Source organism: Anolis carolinensis, unplaced genomic scaffold, assembly GCF_035594765.1.
Source record: "Anolis carolinensis isolate JA03-04 unplaced genomic scaffold, rAnoCar3.1.pri scaffold_12, whole genome shotgun sequence".
NCBI lineage: Eukaryota > Metazoa > Chordata > Lepidosauria > Squamata > Dactyloidae > Anolis > Anolis carolinensis.
The window spans coordinates 18,145,396-18,167,738 of NW_026943823.1; the positions used below are offsets into that span (position 1 = coordinate 18,145,396).

General features: G+C 39.9%; 1 protein-coding gene and 1 non-coding gene across 4 annotated transcripts; both read right to left on the reverse strand.

The window, feature by feature from the left end:
* Nucleotides 1–4,736: 4,736 nt before the first annotated feature.
* pabir2 (PABIR family member 2) lies at nucleotides 4,737–18,517 on the reverse strand. Of its 3 annotated transcripts, none has more exons than XM_008122831.3 (10): nucleotides 18,235–18,515; nucleotides 16,576–16,654; nucleotides 15,313–15,369; nucleotides 13,586–13,629; nucleotides 13,452–13,506; nucleotides 13,162–13,263; nucleotides 12,858–12,946; nucleotides 11,715–11,776; nucleotides 9,894–9,990; nucleotides 4,737–6,567 (listed from the first exon to the last, which is right to left on the reverse strand). In XM_008122831.3, exons 1-10 carry the CDS (start codon nucleotides 18,480–18,482, stop codon nucleotides 6,411–6,413), a joined length of 990 nt encoding a protein of 329 aa, XP_008121038.1. In that variant the 5' UTR covers nucleotides 18,483–18,515; the 3' UTR covers nucleotides 4,737–6,410. The 3 variants fall into 3 exon arrangements, with proteins under 3 accessions (XP_008121038.1, XP_003228987.2, XP_008121039.1); XM_003228939.4 differs by having other exon boundaries at nucleotides 11,715–11,779; nucleotides 18,235–18,497; XM_008122832.2 differs by having other exon boundaries at nucleotides 6,428–6,567; nucleotides 9,877–9,990; nucleotides 11,715–11,779; nucleotides 18,235–18,517.
* On the reverse strand, nucleotides 15,868–16,002 carry LOC134294139 (small nucleolar RNA U109). The gene has a single exon (XR_010001110.1). It is a non-coding gene; the product is annotated as a small nucleolar RNA U109 (small nucleolar RNA).
* Nucleotides 18,518–22,343: the final 3,826 nt, after the last annotated feature.

Here is a 22,343-nt window from a genome sequence, read left to right on the forward strand (position 1 = left end):
GAAGAACACTAGGCAATCCTCTCCTCCACCGCTGTTGCTTTCCTCCCTGACTCTGAAGGAGTTCCAGCCATAGCCACGCCCTCTTTTGGGAGTAAACCCCGCCCCCTTCCTTTTGTATTGAAAGCAATGCCCAGGGAGGATGAAGCGTTTCGGCGCTAGGACCCCACGGAAGGACTCTGCCGAATCCTGCCCTCTTTCTTATTTATTTATATCCCGCTTTATCTGTCCATACTGAGACTCAACGCGACTCACATTCGAAAATATTACTACCTAAAAATCTAAATATATAAATTTATAAATTTAAATTATAATAAAAATATAAATATAAATTATATATTTTAAATATATAAATATATAAATTTATAAGTATATAAAATATAAATATATATATATTTTGCACAGTCAAAAAAATACAAATATACAATAATAAAACAGTATATCACTACATATTATCAGTAGTAATTATACAGTAGAGTCTCACTTATCCAACATAAACAGGCCGGCAGAAGCTTGGATAAGCGAATATCTTGGATAATAAGGAGAGATTAAGCAAAAGCCTATTAAACATCAAATTAGGTTATGATTTTACAAATTAAGCACCAAAACATGTTATACAACTAATTTGACAGAAAAAGTAGTTCAATACGCAATAATGCTATGTAGTAATTACTGTATTTACGAATTTAGCACCAAAATATCACGATATATTGAAAACATTGACTACAAAAATGCGCTGGATAATCCAGAATATTGGATAAGCGAGTGTTGGATAAGTGAGACTGTATAAAATTAGCATAGCATGTTGCTATGGCACAGGAGACAAGATGGGCTGATGTATGGTTTTGTTTTTATGAATATGTGTATATATTTGTGTGTGCATATGCGTATATATGGGGTATATATGGGGTTGGTGTATAGTTTTTGTGTGTGTGTGTATATTTATTGTGTGTGAAAGTGGGCACTTGCACCTGCTGGACACACCTGAAAAATCACACACATTCTACTTGAAGCCCTCTCCCTGGGGTCTAAATCTAATTCTAAACTGTATTTAAAATTACAGGAACTGAAAGCCATGCATGTATTTCTCTGGTTTTAGAAGCGTCAAGTTGAACACAACTCTTTTCCCGTAGAAAAGGAAGTGGCCCCCGTGGCCTCGCTTTGGCTGTTGTTGCAGTTGGACCCCTTTCCCATGGTTCAGTGCTAGAAATCCTAGGGACTGTCGTTTTAGAAGGCTTTTTTTTGCCTAAGAGTGCAAACTACAAGTCCTGGAACTGTAGGCAGTTAAAGGGGTGTCAAACTGCATTGAGCTAACTTTGGACTTATCTGCATTAATGGGTTTGTGCCGCAATGTACTGCAAAAGATGAAGCCCATGGCAGGCAAATAGTTCATCCAAATTTCCCTTTGGTTTCTCCTATCAATCTCAACTACAGTAGAGTCTCACTTATCCAACATAAACGGGCCGGCAGAATGTTGGATAAGCGAATATGTTGGATAATAAGGAAGGATTAAGGAAAAGCCTATTAAACATCAAATTAAGCATCAAAACATCATGTTATACAACAAATTTGAAAGAAAAATTAGTTCAGTATGCAGTAATGCTATGTAGTAATTACTGTATTTACGAATTTAGTACCAAAATATCATGATGTATTGAAAAAATTGACTACAAAAATGCGTTGGATAATCCAGAACCTTGGATAAGCGAGTCTTGGATAAGTGAGAGACTACTGTATTGTTATTTATTTATTTACAGCATTTTTACCCCGCCTTTCTCACCTGAGGGGACTCAAACATTTGGCAAAATTTTTCTCACCCGAGGCAATGCACAAAATTGGCAAAATTCAATGCACAAAACAGTTCACTAAAATCAACAGCACATACAAATCAAATAATACAGAATAAAAACACATTATGCAAAATTTAAAAACATATGTATATTTAGATCCATTCATCCAAGAACCTCATGCGTAAATCTTAGTTCAGACCATGTCAAATTATTGTAAGGTAAAGGTAAAGGTTTTCCCCTGACGTTAAGTCCAGTCATGTCTGACTCTGGGGGGTTGGTGCTCATCTCCATTTCTAAGCCGAAGAGCCGGCATTGTCCGTAGACACCTCCACGGTCATGTGGCTGGCATGACTGCATTGAACGCCGTTACCTTCCCGCCGGAGCGGTACCTATTGATCTACTCACATTGCCATGTTTTCGAACTGCTAGGTTGGCAGAAGCTGGGGCTAACAGCGGGCGCTCACTCCGCTCCCCGGATTTGAACCTGGGACCTTTCAGTCCGCAAGTTCAGCAGCTCAGCGCTTAAACGCACTGAGCCATCGGAGGCTCAAAACACATTATACAAAATGTATATTTCGATCCATTCATCCAAGAAACTCATGCGTAAATCTTAGTTCAGACCATGTCAAATCATTGTACTTACTCATTAAATGCTTGCACACATAACCGTGTCTTTAGGGTTTTCTTAAAGCCCAGAAGAATTGGGGCTAGTACAGAACAATTTAATACATGGGTTTATAGTAGAGTCTCGCTTATCCAACGAAAAACGGGCCGGCAGAACGTTGGATAAGCAAATACGTTGGATAATAAGGAGAGATTAAGGAAAAGCCTGTTAAACATCAAATTAGGTTATGATTTTACAAATTAAGCACCAAAACATCATGTTATGAAACAAATTTGACAGAAAAAGTAGTTCAATACGCAGTAATGCTATGTAGTAATTACTGTATTTACAAATTTAGCACCAAAATATCACGATATATTGAGAACACTGACTACAAAAATGAGTTGGATAATCCAAAATGTTGAATAAGTGAGTGTTGGATAAGTGAGACTCTACTGTACCTATCTATTGAAATCACATCCAAGTTTGATTGAATGGGTCTACTGAAGCCTAACAAAATAAGCACCAGAACTAATCTTAAAATCGAGCCCAAAGCAGAATCTATTGCGGGCATGGGCAAACTTCTGCCCTCCAGGTGTTTTGGACTTCAACTCCCACAATTCCTAACAGCCTACCGGCTGTTAGGAATTGTGGGAGTTGTAGTCCAAAACACCCGGAGGAGCGAAGTTTGCCCATGCCTGATCTATTGCATCTTTTACCTTTCCGACACTTGTAGGGTTTTTCCAACTCGATCCGGAGAACGGCATCAACTTCTAAGTCCGGAGGGTGTTGTCTGAATGTCCCATCATTTCAACCCAGTTGTTGTGTTTTTTTGCTTTCCGGAATCGAGGAAAGCCTCAAACCAACCCTTCTGCGTCTCGTGACGCTCAGTTCGCTTGGGGCTATCTTTAGTTTGTGGCGAGCGACTGCTTTCGCAACCCACAAAAGGGACACAAAAGGAAGACTTTACAGCACTTCCCTCCCTCTTCAGGCCTCCTATATCTACAACACTATAACAACATTTGAAACATTTTCTGTTCTGGTTTGAAAGTGATAATTCCTATTCAATTGTACGGCCCTTACTTTGAAAGTACAGTAGAGTCTCGCTTATCCAACATAAACGGGCCGGCAAAACATTGGATAATATATATAATAATATAATAATAATATATAATATATAATTAGCATAGCACAATAAAAGCATTAAATTACTATATTGTACTATCTATATATATAAAAGGGTAATGAAATTTTGGCCTAGGACAAAACAACAAAACTACACATCCCAGAAACACTATAAACTTGGCAGCACAACCCCTTATCCATGCCTTTACGTTCATACAACAAAAAGCTCCAGCTACTCCAGAAAACGGCCAGGCTTTGAGACTGCAAGGCTATTCACTGGTATTCCACCTGGCCAACAAAGGATTCCCATAAGCCACAGCAACGCGTGGCCGGGCAAAGCTAGTATCATTATATGGTAATATTATTAGTAATATTACATTTAATATATACTATATAATTAATATTATTATATTGTATTATTAGTAGTATAATATTGTATTCCATTATATTATTATCAATATTATATGATTATACAATACATTATATATTTATAAATTATATTATGTACAGTAGAGTCTCGCTTATCCAACGGCAGAACATTGGATAAGCGAATATGTTGGATAATAAGGAGAGATTAAGGAAAAGTCTTTTAAACATCAAATTAGGTTATGATTTTACAAATTAAGCACCAAAACATCATGTTATACAACAGGTTTGACAGAAAAAGTAGTTCAATACATAGTAATGCTATATAGCAATTACTGTATTTACGAATTTAGCACCAAAATATCACGATGTATTGTAAACATTGACTACAAAAATGCATTGGATAATCCAGAATGTTGGATAAGCGAGTGTTGGATAACTGAGACTCTACTGTAGTTGTTGTACTCCAGAAACCTTGTGAAGCCGTTAAAGAAACGCAAGATGATGCCTCCAAGCCTCAACCCTCATGTTTAATTTCGTTTGAATGTTTGTACAGTTTTAGTTCTTAAATTGTATTTAATCTCCAACAGACCTCGCAACCTCCGAGGATGCCTGCCCTAGATGTGGGCAAAACATCAGGAGAGAATGCTTCTGGAACATGGCCAGTCAGCCCGGAAAACTCCCATCAACCCAGTGATTCTGGCCATGAAAGCCTTTGACACTACAATAATAGCACCAATGATCAATATTGTCATACAAGTGGCAACCGATAGCACTGTATTTAGATACGAATGCAACGCAAACACAGTCTTCTTGTAAAAAAGGAAGAGAAGAAATGATACCCCTGGATAATATTTATTTTTACAATATGCACATTTATTGGAAGTGGGGAAACTAACTCTCCACAGGCAAAATACACTTAACAGAGGCACGTTTGGCCCAAATCCAGTACTTATTACAATTCCAAACCAATGTTTTTTGAATGCAAAAATATGGGAAAACCAAATGCTCTCTTCCCAAACGTCCAAAGGGCAAGGGTGGTCAGAGGCAGACTCAGTGGAGCACAATCTCACATCCATTTCAGTGCTATTCTCTTACCAAAAGAGTTGTAGCTTTGGACAACAAGAGCCTGGGAATGACTGAACAAACATTCAAGGTGGGGACTGGAAGCATATGTTTATTTCCTTTTTTTTTCCTGGCAAGAAGTAGCTGCGCCTCTTTAAATCCAGCCCAGCTAGGACTCACGGAACATAAAAAGAGGGTTTTTCTCAATCATAAAAAAATACTATAATTCGTCACCAGACTATTTCTTTTTACAGTTATAAATAATAAATAGCATAACACAGTAGATTACAAATGGATCTCTCTCTCTCTCTCTCTCTCTCTTTTATAAGTAACGCATCCTGTGTTCACGTCTAGACCAGGCATGAACAAAGTTTGACTTTCCAGGTGTTTTGGACTTCAACTCCCATCATTCCTAACAGCCTCAGGCCCCTTCCTTTTCCCCCTCCGCCGCTTAAGTGGCGGAGGGGGAAAAGGAAGGGGCCTGAGGCTGTTAGGAATGCTGGGAGTTGAAGTCCAAAACACCTGGAAGACCCAAGTTTCCCCATGTCTAGTCTAGACAAACAGTAAAGCCTTTATAACAACTGATGCTATGTTATTGGCCTGCTCTTTCCAAGAGGGCCTAATGGGAGGATATATCCCACAATCCGTATGCACCTTACTCTCCAAAGTGGATTGAGGAAATTTGCAACCAAATGGCCTCTTCGAAGCCACCCCCAAACCCCTCTGCTTTTACATTCCTCCCTTTTGCGGCTACGTCCCACAAAGGCACAATATGTCTCAGGGACACCGGCCACTGCCATAAACCTTTGCAAATCATAGCCACGGATCCAAACTCCAAAGACACAACTTAGGGTCCTCCATAACTGAGCCTACAAGCAGCAGTATCCATAAAACCCCTGCTCCCAGAGACATCTTTTTGGCTCCCAGCAGCCATTGCCCACGGAAGTATCCGCTGGAAATCTTTGGGAAACGAAAAGGGGGAAAATAATTTCCTATTAAGTGCATTCTGGGTTGGGGATTTGGGGCTCCAAATATGCCAGCGGGAAAAATAAAACCTTTTCCTGAGCCAAGTATTGAGGCTCATCTAATCCAGGAGGATCTCAAACTAAAAAGTTCTGTAATAGCAACAGGTTTTTTCCATCTGCTAATACAAATGAGGGATTTTTTAAAAAGGGTATCTAGTTTTTCTCGGAGGTTTGTGTGCTCTGAGCGGAAGCAGGTAAAAGAATCTCGTTTGAGAAAATGAATCACCAAACGGGATATCCACACGGCCCATATATAAAGGAGGATCGAAACCACTTGGAGATGTTGCCGAAAAAAAGAAGTTAATGTTAATATTTCCACTCTGGGTTCAAACCCTGGCATCCTAGAGGATTCAGCTCGGCGGGCTTCTTTCTCTGTACCAACGTACAGCGAGGGAATGGCGTAGACGCAGGCGGAGGCTGGTGGAGGGCCCGGCAAAGTCACTTGGGCGAAAGGTCCTCCATCAAGAGGAAGGAGGAGCAGGAGTCTGGGCAGGCGATGGGAGACTCCGCAGCAGCCACGCCGCCGCCTTTGGCCAAGGAGTCGGAGGAAGAGCCCATGCTGCTGCTGCTCCCGTCAAGGAGGTCCGAAGACAAGCTAGAGGGAGAGAGACAAAGGAGGGAAGCCATGGGGTTAGCGGGAGGCTAAAGGCAACCAGGGGATCACAGACTGCAGGCCGTTAGGTTTACATGGTGGAGAAAAGATCCCAGAACCCCAGTCCAACCTTCCATGCCAGGGGTCCTCAAACTTTTTAAGCCGACGGCCGGTCCACAATCCTTCAGACTGTTGAGGGGCCGGATTATCATTTGAAAAAAAAAATAAATACAAACAAATTCCGATGCACACTGCACATGTCTTATTTGTAGTGCAAAAACAACAACAGCAACAACAAGACCAATGAAAGAACAATACAATATTTAAAAATAAAAACAATTTATCAGGATTTCAATGGGAAGTGTGGTCCTGCTTCTGGCCAATGAGATAGTCAAGTTAATTAGGATTGTTGTTGTTGTTGTTGTTGTGTGCCTTCAAGTCGTTTCAGACTTTGGGTGAGCCTAAGTCTATTTATTATTTATTTATTTACTGCATTTATTTACTACATTTATTTCCCGCCCTTCTCACCCCAAAGGGGACTCAGAGTGGCTTACAAATCATATGTACATGCAGTAGAGTCTCACTTATCCAACATAAACGGGCCGGCAGAATGTTGGATAAGCGAATATGTTGGATAATAAGGAGGGATCAAGGAAAAGTCTATTAAACATCAAATTAGGTTATGCTTTTACAAATTAAGCACCAAAACATCACGTTATACAACAAATTTGACAGAAAAAGTAGTTCAATACACAGTAATGCTATGTAGTAATTACTGTATTTACGAATTTAGCACCAAAATATCATGATGTATTGAAAACATTGACTACAAAAATGCGTTGGATAATCCAGAACATTGGATAAGTAAATGTTGGATAAATGAGACTCTACTGTACAATATATTATATTATTAGCATAGCACAATATTAGCATTATATATTACTATATTGAACTATACCACTATACTGTAATATTATATGTAATATAGAATATATAATTAATATTATTATATGGTATTATTATTATTAGTGTTATATTGTATTACATTATAATAATATCATCAATATTATATGTATATACAATATATTATATTATAAAACTGAGGGCGGGGGCCAGGTAAATGACATCGGAGGGCCGCATCTGGCCCCTGGGCCTTAGTTTAGGGACCCCTGTTCCAAGCATTATACCAGAGCTTTCCAAACTTTTTTTTTCATGTCAGTAGCGACTTGAGAAACTGCAAGTCGCTTCTGGTGTGAGAGAATTGGCCGTCTGCAAGGACGTTGCCCAGGGGACGCCCGGATGTTTTGATGTTTTTATCATCCTTGTGGGAGGCTTCTCTCATGTCCCCACATGGAGCTGGAGCTGAGAGAGGGAGCTCATCCGCGCTCTCCCTGGGTGGGATTCGAACCTGGCAGCTTTCAGATCAGCAACCCAACCTTCAAGTCACAAGGCTGTAATCCACTACGCCACCGGGGCCTCCGTCTTTCCATGTGTTGCATGACAAATGCTCCCCACAAGCACAGGCTGCCTGGTAGGAAGACACAGCCAAAGTGTCAGGATAAAATATGATGTGCACATTTATCAAATTTGATAAATGTGGATTTAACATTATGTATGGTTTGAATGGAATTGATGAATGAAAGGTGTATGAATGGGGCCTCACTGGATTGACCTTGGAGCCACATGACCTTGGAGGTGTCTATGGACAACGCCGGCTCTTCGGTTTAGAAATGGAGATGAGCACCAACCCCTAGAATCATACACGACTGGACTAAACATCAGGGGGAAACCTTTACCTTTACCTTTAATTAAAAATTGCTGATGAGAACTGTGACAATGATTAACTGTTGACATTGCTGACTTGAAGTTTTGGGGGGAAACAACGTGCTTACATTAATCAGAGACAATGGCTCTTTTAAGTTAAGGAAATGTTTATAATGTTAAGAAGGAATCAACACAAGGCTAACACCAATCAAGAAGAGTCAACATCTGTCTGGAAACTGAGATGGCGCCAGGATGGAAGACGTCTCTCATTAATTTACCAGTTTGGGACATAAGCGAAATATTGCTATATAAGTGACCGTATTTCAAAAAGTGTGACAGGCAGCAAGCTGTTCCCCACCATGATCTGTGGAGATGGTGTATGGAAGATCAGATCTGCAATGGAACACAATCTGGTCACTTTGGGCTCCTTTTCTCAAGGGAAGGAGGAGTGCTTTTTGGGGCCATTTTACATTGTATGGAGTCAAAACACAGATCCTTGGCATTGTTCTTAGGAAAAGGATGCATTTTGGCGTTTTGAAGTTTTGGAATTATGTGTTGACAGGCTGCAAGAAAAGCAGGGCCTGGCCTAAGCAGGTGCTTCTCCAAGGAGGGAGAAAAAGATATGGTAATAGGCAGGGTAAAAACGTAACCCTCCTTTGTTTGTTGCTTAGCCAATGTAGCTGTAGGGAAGTTTGTGAATCCAATGTAACTGCATAGAATCTGTATGCCTGTATTTCTAATGTTGTTCTTTGTTGTTCTGTAAAAGTTCTGATATACCCTCTCACACTGGAAATTGCAATAAAAAGAACCAACGCTTTAAAGTTATTGCAAAGTTATTCATGACAAAAGCCCTCCCAACAGACAGTTGGAAAGTTTGGAAAGCTCTGCATTATATCATGCCTCATCACCATTTTAGTATATCTAAATGTTCAGTTGTAGGTCATCTTAGCTGTTTACAATTTAAGGAACCAAAAAACAACTGGTATCATGGCAGCTCAGCCAATTGTAGCTTCACTACAAGGTTCTTAAATGAAAGGAAATACAGTAGAGTCTCACTTATCCAAGCCTCACTTATCCAAGCTTCTGGATTATCCAAGCCATTTTGTAGTCATTGTTTTCAATATATAGTGATATTTTGGTGCTAAATTTGTAAATACAGTAATTACAAGATAACATTCCTGCATATTGAACTACTTTTTTCTGTCAAATTTGTTGTATAACATGATGTTTTGGTGCTTAATTTGTAAAATCATAACCTAATTTGATGTTTAATAGGCTTTTCTTTAATATCTCCTTATTATCCAAGATATTCGATTATCCAAGGTTCTGCCAGCCCGTTTAGTTTGGATAAGTGAGACTCTACTGTATGAAGTTGTCTTACACCAGGACCTTATGGTCCATGTAGATCAATGTAGTCTACACTGGAGGTACATTTAATGACAAAACATCCTAACTCAATGCAGAAACTATTGGGTCATATAATAAAGTAAAATAACAAACAAGGTGGTGAAAGGATCAATGTTTCTTTCACTGAACTGCAATGGCCACCTTAAGGTCACTTTTACCAGGAACTGAGGTCTGTCAGTTGCGTCACATCCGGAGAAAGCATGTTCGTGGTTCCTTGGAATAGTCTCTTTGGCTGGCTTTCGGTCTCCATTTCACCTATGGTAAAGGAAAACCAAGGTTATCAGAGAGGAGGAAAGAAATATTCTAGCTTGACTCAGAAGACCAAGATAGGTTTGGGCATCACAATTTAAGGGAGATGTTGACAAGCTGGAATGTGTCAAGAAGAGAACAACTAAAATGATCAAGGGTCTGGAGAACAAGCCCTATGAGGAGCGGCTTAAAGAGCTAGGCATGTTTAGCCTGAGAGACATAATGAGGGCCATGGATCACGATGTGAGGGGAAGTCATAGGGAGGAGAGAGCAAGCATCCTTTCTGCTGCCTTGGAGACTAGGATGTGGAACAATGGCTTCAAACTACTGGAAAGGAGATTCCACCTGAACATTAGGAAGAACTTCCTCACGGTGAGAGCTGTTCAGCAGTGGAACTCTCTGCCCTGGTGTGTGGTGGAGGCTCCTTCTTTGGAGGCTTTGAAACAGAGGCTGGATCTGTGTGGGGTGCTTTGCATGCGATTTTTCTGCTCCTTGGCAGAATGGGGTTGGACTGGATGGCCCATGGGGTCTCTTCCAACTCTAGGAATCTAAGGTTTCCAAATTTTATCAGGACGGGAACTGAAAATATGCTTCACAGGCAGCATGTTTTTCTAGACATACCAGTGTCATCACTACATCTAATTAAAAAAATTTCAAGTGAAGATTAATGATTGATGAGATTTTTTGTCCGAGAAATATACTACCATTCAAGAACAATGAACTTTTCTCATGCAGGAAAATTACACTATGTATCACCGTTTTTGTTCCTGGGTTATAAATCTAATTTCATTATTGGTTCTATCACAAAAACATGGAAACAGGTTTATTGAAGTTTTGTGGGAGGGACATCCTGCAGCACATTTTACTATAGTTTTCCAAGGAATATCTCAATTAATTCAGCATACTTTGTGACAGACACAGAAACAAAGTTCTTGCAGGACAACGGCTACTTTCAAAGTAAGGAAAATAACACTTTCAAACCAGTAACAGAACATTTTTTAAATTTTGTTACAGAGGGTTATCAGCTGCTATGACAGACAATCCAAAAGTGAAAAAAGCCCAATAAACAAGACCTATATGAAGAGTGGTTGAGAAAGCACTCTAACCACCACCATGTCAGACCACACAGAAGAGCCACTGAAATCCACAAGCATGTGGACAATTTCAACAGAAAGGAGGAAACTGTGAAATTGACAAAATCTGGCTACCAGTATTTAAAAAAACCCTCTAAAATCAGGGCAGTAAATAAAGAACAACACTGAGAAGACAGGGGAATTTCATATAGGAAACTATCAGGGCTAGCTAACACTTCCAAACAAAGGATTCCCCCAGGCAGGAATTAGCCAGGCCTTGAAGCTGCAAGGGTTTTCAATGCTAATCAAGGTGACTAATTGCAACATTCACACCCGCCTCCAACAAACAAGAGTTCTTTCTCCCTCCCTGGACCTTCCACAGATATATAAACCTCCCTTGTTTCCAATATACCTCACAACCTCTGAGGATGCCTGCCATAGATATGGATGAAACATCAGGAGATAATGCTTCTGGAACATGGCCATACAGCCTGGAAAACCCACAGCAACCCAAAGCAGGGTATGTTTAGAATGGAAAATACCAAGAGGTGATGCGATTACCATCTTTAAGGAAAGTTGATTCCATTGCTCCTAATCTAACATATATTACACAAAAAAGACTCCTCTATTCACAGATATTCTGGAGGCACCACATACCTTTCCTTTTAATGGGACCAAGAACACTGGGCCTGATGCAGTTGATGGGACTCTGGCTTCTCCTGCTAAAAATTATACATAGAAAGACCCGAATTCAGCTGCAACATTAAAGTTCAGCATTAACACATGCTCAAACTTCTTTAAAGCTCATCTGTGAAAGATTACATTCCCATATAGCCAATTCCCAAAACAAAGAATAAGCATTATAACCTTCAGTAGAGTTGAAACTCCAGAATGAAACAATTACTATTTACCAAATGAGAAGTCCTGTCAAAGATTTCTTCCATTCTTAGGCTATTTCACAGCCAAGTTTGAATTTGAGTCAGAGAGGCTTAAAAATGCAATACTTACATGTTCTGTTTTATTATTATATAATAATTTAAGAATAATAACAATAATAATTTGAAAAATCTACTGTGCAAAGTCTTGCATCGAAAATTATCCTATTTCCATTGCTGGGGTCTTTACAGCACTCCATATTTGACTTTCAATTTAATAAAGGGGGGAATGCTTTCCCTATCAGGATGAGAAAATGAATACTTAAATTCTCAATTCTTAAAGGGAGACATGAATCTCAGCTAAAGGTCTCTATAAAGAAAACTGCCTTGGATGCGGTTGTGTTTAATACTGGAATCATGGATACAATGATCAGAAACACCAACACATCTGAATGAAATGTATGAGCGTGTCAAAAAGTTTTGTCTCTTGTGTCATAAAAACATTATGAATGAACATATAACAGCAGAAGTTGTTACAGCTTTAAACATCATGGGTCACGAAGCAAGACCCTGAATTTTCCAAAATGGCTTTGATGCCTGGGTTAAACGAAGGCGCAAATGTGTACAAATTGATGGTGACTATGCTGGACTGTAGTTTCGTGTATAGGATAGTTCAAGCTATGATCTGTAGCAACTTCTACGGTTGTATGTTCATTCATAACATTTTTGACCCACTCTTGTATTAATAAAAACTTTTTGGCCCACTCTCGTATCAATAAAAAGAAAAGAAAAACCCACCCAAGCTTTGCTGAAGCAAAGAGCCACATGGAATAAATCTTAGTGGGTCTCCTTTTGCTCAAGACATTCCCAGTGAAAAATCTTATTATTACAGAGATTTTATTATTTGTATGGCTTATCAACTCACTTTGAAAACCTCCTGGTGGGGCTGGGAATGGGACTCGGAGGCAGTCCATTACTGCTCACAAACATTTGCAGAGATGGCGAGAAGCATTGCTAAGGGACACAAACATGGATTTAAAGTCATTTAAATAGTTTTGGGTAGATCACGGTAACAACAGAACATTCTTGATTTTGGATATTTGTAAACACAGTTTTAAAGAATAACATTAAGGACACCTCCCAAATCAGCCACAAAGCAATTAAGTCACACCAAGACACTTCTTTGGAACATAAAAATCTGGCTTTCTGTGCTTCCTTTTGAGACATACCTTTCCTATACCTCTTGTAGGAGAAGGTGCCGGAGAAACGGGAATGAAGTCTATCCTCTTTGGAGATGAAGATTTGTCTGATTTGTCCAAGTCGTTGTCACTCTGAGAACACAAAGCACCAGGTTTATAGCCTCACAGGAGAGAGCAACTTGAGGCGCTCAGCCTCACAAGTTCTGGCAGAAAGAGAGTGGAGCCCACAGGATCCCCAACTGCAGGTCATTCCACTCTTTCACTTTTAGGTCGACTGATTAAGCGACGGGGTGGCATTAAAACATCCGTAAAGAGATTACCAGGCTCAAGCTTTCCTCCCATGACTGGCTTATCTGCATTGCTGTTTGCACTTCCCTAAAATACAAAAAGGCCCATTAGTGGCTGCAACAGGACAGGAGTGAGCACAGCGTCATGGCACTTTAGTCATACCCACCTCTCGTGTGCTGTTTCTCTATTCATCAAATCCACTCCTTCCTCCTAGGGAAGTATAAGAAGGCACGTCTTAGCTCTTCATGACTTCTGGCGGAGCAGCAGCATATCAGTTGTCATATCAACCGGAATTAAAACTAACTTGCCTGACCAGCAGAAGTACCAAGTGCAGGTGGATGGCACCATCTCTGAAGATGGGGAGTTGCATGTTTATGTTTCCTATATAAATGCCTACAAACCAATTGTGGATGCGTCAGCGAGAGTGTTTTGAGATAGTGGGTTGCTGTGAGTTTTCCGGGCTGCATGGCCATGTTTCCAGGAGCATTCTCTCCTGCTGTTTCGCCTACATCTATGGCAGGGGTTTTCAGAAGTTATGAGATATATTAGAGACTAGGCAAGGAAGGTTTATATATCTGTGGAAGGTCCAGGGTGGGAGAAACATGAAATAATCAGGGACAGCTAACACCTCCCAACAAAGAATTCGTCCAGGCAGAAAGCAGCCAGGCCTTGAAGCTGCAAGGCTTTTCAACCCTAATCAAGGTGATTAATTGCAACATCCACACTTACTTCCAACAGACAAAAGTTCTTTCTCTCACCCTGGACATTCCACAGATATATAAATGTCCCTGGCCTAGTTTCCAATATATCTCACAACTTCTGAAGATGCTTGCTATAGATGTGGGCAAAACGTCAGGAGAGAATGCTTCTGGAACATGGCCATACAGCCCAGAAAACTCACAGCAACCCAGCGATTCCAGCCATGAAAGCCTTCGACAACACAGTTTTGAGAAAGCTTGGTTAGGGTGTTATTTTATTTTTTAAGAGAAAGCATTCAAACCTGCAACATCCAATCTCTGCAGTGGATCAAATCCGTTCTACTAAGTTTTATTGTGAATGTAGTCCTGCTGGTTTATTGTAGAAAATCCTCCCTATCGTTGCCTGATCAAAGATGCCCGATCTTGGCTTCCTTTCAACACAAAACCTGGTTGCTCACCTATGTTTACTATGGTGATCATGGCTGGGTTTCAAGTCTCTTGGAGCTCCAACACTTTGATTTTATTGAACAGTATAACACTTCTTTTATGACTTTTCAGACCCAGGGCAGGATGGCAATATTTCAATTATGTAATTAGCAAACAAACATGTCAGATAGCAAGGGTTAGAGCTACACTGTGCCACCTCCATTCTGCACATTTGCAAAGAGGGACTTCACAGTTGGCACCCATTATAATATGTAATACGATTTTTGATCCTGGGTTATAAATGTCATTTCCTAATTGCTTCTATCATAAAAACATGGAAAAAGTTTATTAAATCACAAAAACTTTGTTTCTGTGAGACATGCTGCAGTACATTTTGCTCTAGTTTTTTTAATGAATATCTCATTGAGTCTCAACTAATTCAGCTTAGTTTGTGGCAGCCACAAAAACAAAGTTTCTGGAGTAGACCAACTAATTTCAAAGTAAAGACTGCACAATTAAACAGAAAATAACACTTACAAACCAGGAACATATATATTTTTTAATTTTATTACAAAGTGTTATATTTGCAAAAGTTAACCTTCATAAATATAATATTTGTGCCTCTGTAAGCTGGAATTTATGGGAACGCAGAACTGGTATTTAAACCACTGAGACTGTCATTTTATCAAACATATGCTGAAGCAGTTAAGAAATCGGAAAAGAGTGTGCCATATTGATACATAAATAGAAGAAATGTAAAGCAACTCACCCTTCTGATTTGATGGAGCCGGCTGCTAGGGATACGAATCGGAGATGATGAGATCAACTGGGAAAAAATATACATACTTTTTACAAATTACAACAAACTTTTCTTTTGTTTAAAACTTACCCCCAGATCTTGCACTATATTAGTTAAAAAGGATAATTTGAACAGCTACCTTTAGCACTTGAAACTCATTCTTGTAATTACTAAATAAATCCTTCGTTCTACAGGAAGATAAACTGACAACCTTCACAGCTTCAGCTCCCTGCAAATTGTGCATTATTCTACATATATGTGCATTATTCTACATATATGAGGCCATTCAATTCTAATCAAGGTGGCCAACTGCAACATTCACACTTGCCTCCAACAGACAAGAGTTCTTTCTCCCACCCTGGACTTTCCACAGATACATAAACCTCACTTGCCTAGTTTCCAACAAACCTCACAACCTCTGAGGATGCCTGCCACAGATGTGGGCAAAACATCAGGTGAGAATACTTCTGGAACATGGCCATACAGCCCGGAAAATTCACAGCAACCCAATGAGCTCTCTTATTTTAATGTAGGAGAAATATACTACCACTCAGCCTCTACTCCAAGGCAGGTGGCCCTGAAAACTCCTTGATTTTTATAGCATTGAAGGAATATTCATTCTCCCAGAAGAAAGAAGAATGACAAGTTTCCATCATGCAGAAGCAACTGAATGCCACCATCTAAATATGTGACAAAGGAAGATGTGAGTGGGTCTGTAATCACTGTAAAATCTAACTAAACAATTCTTCATATCTGTGCAACATAATTTGCTTTGCCAAAACATTAAAGAAGTAACATTTTTGTTTCTACAGATGTTCACACAACTAATTCAAGACATGAGAGGAAAAACATACCAATGAAACTATGTATGCGTTTGTATATATAATATGCAAGGCTGGAAACTACAAGTTTCTGTGAATTACTACGTAATTACAGAGCTGTATCAATTATCCAAGACAACAAAGTGGCATTAGCTTTGCCTTCAAAATAATGTCCATTTTGTAGCATTTTGTGCAAATTTTTGCAACACTGACTCCACAGAAATATTTCATAATATAGAAGATGCATTTCATCTAATGAATTTCCACTTTGAGCTTCATCTTCTTTTATGTAACAGCTGAAGCCACAATTGGAGACCTCACAGCCTCCACTTGATGTGATTATTATTATATTATTATTATAGGGTGACTTATCTACTTAAACTTTGAAAGTTGCTTCTTTACGAATATTTACCATGCTGTGCCGGTTCATAACGGTTGTGCTGTTCCTGCGGGTCCGCAAGACATAAGGCTGAAACACCTGTGAATTGTCACTGAAAGGGAAAAAAGGAACAGTTAATGAGCGTTATACTGTTGGACAATATTTCTTGCAATTTTAATGGCAATTTTTTATCCTTGTATTGTTGTTCTAATTGATATATTGTATTACGGTTTTATCTTTTTATATTGTGATTTGTATTAGGTTGCTTATATTTTGTCCTTATGTTGTTTGGGCCTCTGCCCCATGTAAAGGTAAAGGTTTCCCCTGACGTTAAGTCCAGTCATGTCTGACTCTGGGGGTTGGTGCTCATCTCCATTTTTAAGCCGAAGAGCCGGCGTTGTCCGTAGACAACTCAAAGGTCATGTGGCCGGCATGACTGCATGGAGCGCCGTTACCTTCCCACTGGAGCGGTACCTATTAATCTACTCACATTTGCATTTTTTCGAACTGCTAGGTTGGCAGAAGCTGGAGCTAACAGCGGGCGCTCACTCCACTCCTGGGATTTGAACCTGGGACCTTTTGGTCCGCAAGTTCAGCAGCTCAGTGCTTTAACACACTTCGCCACCAGGGCTCTGTGTAAGCCACCCTGAGTCCCCGCAGCGAGATGGTGGAGGGGTATAAATAAAGTTTTATTATTATTTTAAAAGAAGCCTACTTGAATCTTTGTCTGTTGAGAGCATTTAATAGAATCATAGAAACAAGGTATTTATGTACCCAGTGATCTCTCATTACCTAAAAAATTAAAGGAACACTTCTGAAGCCCTGCTACCCAATACATCGTGATCCTAATAGGTCATAATCTAATAAGGAGCCTCCGGTGGCCTAGGGGATAAAAGCCTTGTGACTTGAAGGTTGGGTTGCTGACCTGAAGACTGCCAGGTTCGAATCCCACCTGGGAAGAGCGCGGATGAGCTCCCTCTATCAGCTCCAGCTCCATGCGGGGACATGAGAGAAGCCTCCCACAAGGATAGTAAACATCAAAACATTCGGGCGTCCCCTGGGCAACGTCCTTGCAGATGGCCAATTCTCTCACTCCAGAAGCAACTTCGGTTGCTCCTGACACGAAAAAAAAATATCTAATAGTTCAATACTCCTATCGGCATGGCTAGCTCTGGGGATGAAGGGAGGTGCATTACAATACACCATGTGAAAGGCTAAAATGCCTCTGGCTACAGGTGAGGCACCCAATGAGGAAAGGGGTGATGGGAATCGTAGTGTGGTATGTTTGCAGGGAGGCTGAAAGGCCCTCCATGGCAGTGGAACAGAAGCCTAGCTCATCCTGGGAAGGAAGGCTCCTTCTTTGGAGGCTTTTAAGCAGAGACTGGATGGCCATCTGTCGGGGGTGCTTTGAATGCGATTTCCTGCTTCTTGCCAGGGGGTTGGACTGGATGGCCCAGGAGGTCTCTTCCAACTCTACTATTCTATGATTCTATGGAAGGCGAGCCACACACAAGCCACGCAGGCCAGCGATGGGGGTGATGGGGATTGTAGTCCGACGCATCGGAGGTGAGGCTGAGGTCTCACCCCTGGAGAGGGATCCAACTGGGAAAGCAATCCAGCCAGGCTTTGGGCTCACAGCACTCCCACTAGGCCAGGCCTGTTTCTGCAGGGGGCAATGGGAGTTGCAGTCACCTGAGGCCGTGGATGAGGGGGGCGCTGTTGGAGCGCCTCAGGCCTCCCCCGTCGACGCCGCCGCTGTTGCTCCCGGCCGGCGGCAGCAGCTCCAGGTCCAGCTCCATCTTCTCGGCCTGAGCCATGGAGGAGGCGGAGGAGGAGGCGGCGGCCGCCTCCACAGGCCGCACCGGTCCCGCGCATGCGCCGGAACGGAAGCGGAAACCGGAAAAGGCGGCCGCGGGGCAAGACCAGACCCCAACGCGCATGCGCAGATCGTTGCCTTCTCCAACCTTTAGCCGGCCTTGGTTCTGCGCAGGCGCCAACAGCAAGGCTGTGTGTCGTCACAGTGGCCTTGTTTTCTCCCTCTCCCTCTCTCTCTCTTGGCCTCGGTTCTGCGCAGGCGTCACAGTAGCCTTGTTTGCTCTCTCATTCTCTGTTCTGCGCAGGCGCCAACAGCAAGGCCCGCCCTCCTCTGTGTCGTCACAACCCTGGCCTTGTTTCATTTCACACACTCTCTCTCTTTTTCTCTCGGCGCCCCGCCCCTTTCGAACACCGCGTTAAGGTCCATTCGTGATTGGTTGCCAGGCTCTGACGCCAACGGTTTAAAAAGGACCAATTAGCGCTCTGCGTTTGAAAAGGAAAAAGAATCAAAAATAAATGGTGGAGTTTTGTCCTGGAGGTCGCGAGTTCGAGTCCCGCTTTGTGTGTATATATTTATATATAAATAAATACACATTGTTCTTAATTCATTCTTTTTGGGGAAGGGGGTCGATTTCCCAACAACATAATTAGGGCATACACCCTGTTTGAAAGCAAAAGGAACAGAGGTTTATTTCTTCTAGGTTTGAAAGGATGTCGGAATAGAGCCTGTGTTATCAAAGATCCAACATTATAACATTATTATAATATATTGTATATGCATATAATATTAATTTAAAATAATATATAATATAATATATTGTATATACATATAATATTAATAATATTTTGCAATACTATATAATACTAATAATACAATATAATAATATTAATTACAGTAGAGTCTCACTTATCCAACATTCTGGATTATCCAACGCATTTTTGTGGTCAATGTTTCCAATATACCATGATATTTTGGTGCTAAATTCGTAAATACAGTAATTACTACATAGCATTACTGTGTATTGAACTACTTTTTCTGTCAAATTTGTTGTATAACATGATGTTTTGGTGCTCAATTTGTAAAATCATAACCTAATTTGATGTTTAATAGTCTTTTCCTTAATCTCTCCTTATTATCCAACATATTCGCTTATCCAACGTTCTGCCAGCCCGTTTATGTTGGATAAGTGAGACTCTACTGTAATATTATTAATACTATTACAATATATAAACTTATAATATTTGTATATGTACTATTCAAATAGAAGACTGTGACCCCATATTGAAAATATATTGTCTGAGAAATGATTATGAAAGACTAATAGATGAAAGTATTGCACTGTATGCAACAAACACTTGCAATGTATGTTATTTGAATGAATTAAAATAAATAAACATTAAAAAAGTGGGTGTGCCTTTTAATGAGACATGCTGCATTATCACTGGATGTCTATACCCTATTTATTATTATTTATTTATTTAATACATTTATATCCCGCCCTTCTCACCCCGAAGGGGACTAAGAGTGGCTTACAAATTAAATTTACATACAATTTTATATTATTAGAATAGCACAATACTGGCAATAAATTACTATACTTACTATATCAATATATTGTATTATTATTAATATTACATGTAATATAATATATAATTAACATTATTATATTGTATTATATTGTATTACAAAATAATATTATTACAGTAGAGTCTCACTTATCCAACATAAACGGGCTGGCAGAATGTTGGATAAGTGAATATGTTGGATAATAAGGATGGATTAAGAAAAAGCCTATTAAACATCAAAATAGGTTATGATTTTACAAATTAAGCACCAAAACATCATGTTATACAACAAATTTGACAGAAAAGGTAGTTCATTACACATTAATGCTATGTATTAATTACTGTATTCATGAATTTAGCACCAAAATATCATGATATATTGAAAACATTGACTACAGAAATGCGTTGGATAATCTAGAACGTTGGATAAGTGAGACTCTACTGTAATATTATATGCATATACAATATATTATAAAATTATATATTATTGTAAATTATCTATATATATATAAAAGAGTGATGGCATCACGGCAATTCACAAAACAACAAAAGTACAGGCCCCCCAACCTCAAAATTTGACAACACAACCCATCATCCACGTCTCAAGGTTGATACAACAAAAAGAAAAGAAAAATAAAGTCCTAATTAGAGGGAGAGCAATAATTTTTTTTATCCAATTGCTGCCAGTTTAGAGGGCTAATCTCTGCCCACTTGGTTGCCTAGCAACCAAGGGACAGCCAGGTTTCAGTTAGGGGACAGGCAGATTTAGGCCTCACTTAGACTTCTTCCACAGATTATCTAATTTGCACTGGATTATATGGCAGTGTAGACTCAAGGCCCTTCCACACAGCTATATAACCCATTTAGAATCTTATATTATCTGCTTTGCACTGGATTATCTTGACTCCACACTGCCATATAATCCACTTCAGTGTGCATTTTATACAGCTGTGAAGAAGGGGCCTCATATAATCCAGTTCTAAGCAGATAATTTAAGATTATCAATATACAGTAGAGTCTCACTTATCCAACATAAACAGGCCGGCAGGATAAGTGAATATGTTGGATAATAAGAAGGGATTCAGGAAAAGCCAATTAAACATCAAATTAGGTAATCGTTATACAAATTAAGCACCAAAACATCATATTATACAACAAATTTGACAGAAAAAGTAGTTCCATGCGCAGTAATGCTATGTAGTATTTACAGTAGAGTCTCACTTATCCAACGTTCTGGATTATCCAACGCATTTTTGTAGTCAATGCTTTCAATATATCGTGATATTTTGGTGCTAAATTCATAAATACAGTAATTACTATATAGCATTACTGTGTACTGAACTACTTTTTCTGCCAAATGTGTTGTCTAACATGATGTTTTGGTGCTTAATTTGTAAAATCATAACTTAATTTGATGTTTAATAGGGTTATCCTTAATTCCTCATTATCCAACATATTCTCTTATCCAACGTTCTGCCGGCCCGTTTATGTTGGATAAGTGAGACTCTACTGTACTGTATTTACAAATTTACCACTAAAATATCACAATGAATTTAAAACACTGACTACAAAAACATTGATTATGAAAAGGCAGACTGCGTTGGATAATCCAGAACATTGTATAAGCGAATGTTGGATAAGTGAGATTCTTCTTTAATATGAAATAATTACTGGGATAGAATAATGCAAAACAATATAATCTCTAAAACCAGGACAGTAAATAAACAGGGGAATTCCAAACAGGAAACAATCGGGGCCAGCTAACACCTCCCAACAAAGTATTCCCATCATCAAAGTCTGGCAAATCCTGTTTTCTCAGGGCCACAGACAGTAGAAGCACATAAAATATCGCAAACAACACCACTCTGAAAACAAGGGAATTCCAGACAGGAAACAATCAGGGCCAGCTAACACCTCCCAACAAAAAATTCACTCAGGGAGGAAACAGCCAGGCTTTAAAGCTGCAAGGCCATTACATCCTAATCATTTTTCCTAATTGCAGCATTCATACTTGCCTCCAACAAACAAAAAAACCCAATCAGAAATATTGTATATTCACAACCTTTAGGAAATAATATCCCCTGATGGCGCAGCGTGTTAAAGCGCTGAGCTGCTGAACTTCTGGACCGAAAGGCCACAGGTTTGAATTGGGGGAGCAGAGAGAGCCCCCACTGTTAGCCCCAGCTTCTGCCAACCCAGAAGTTCGAAAACATGCAAATGTAAGTGCATCAATAGGTACTGCTCGGGCGGGAAGGTAACGCCGCTCCATGCAGTCATCCCACATGACCTTGGAGGAGTCTACGGACAATGCCGGCTCTTCGGCTTAGAAATGGAGATGAGCACCAACCTCCAGAGTCAGACACGACTGGACTTAATGTCAGGGGAAAACCTTTACCCTTGACCTTAACTACCACCAATTC

Excerpts from the sequence above, each read along its gene's own strand:
- pabir2 (XM_003228939.4), bottom strand. The coding sequence starts at position 18,482 with ATGCGCGTTGGGGTCTGGTCTTGCCCCGCGGCCGCCTTTTCCGGTTTC. Across the intron at positions 12,947-13,161 it reads CTACAAGAGGTATAGGAAAG|CAATGCTTCTCGCCATCTCT; the intron begins GTATGTCTCAAA and ends TGTGTCCCTTAG. Across the intron at positions 6,568-9,893 it reads CTGACAGACCTCAGTTCCTG|CTTGTCTTCGGACCTCCTTG; the intron begins GTAAAAGTGACC and ends CTCTCCCTCTAG.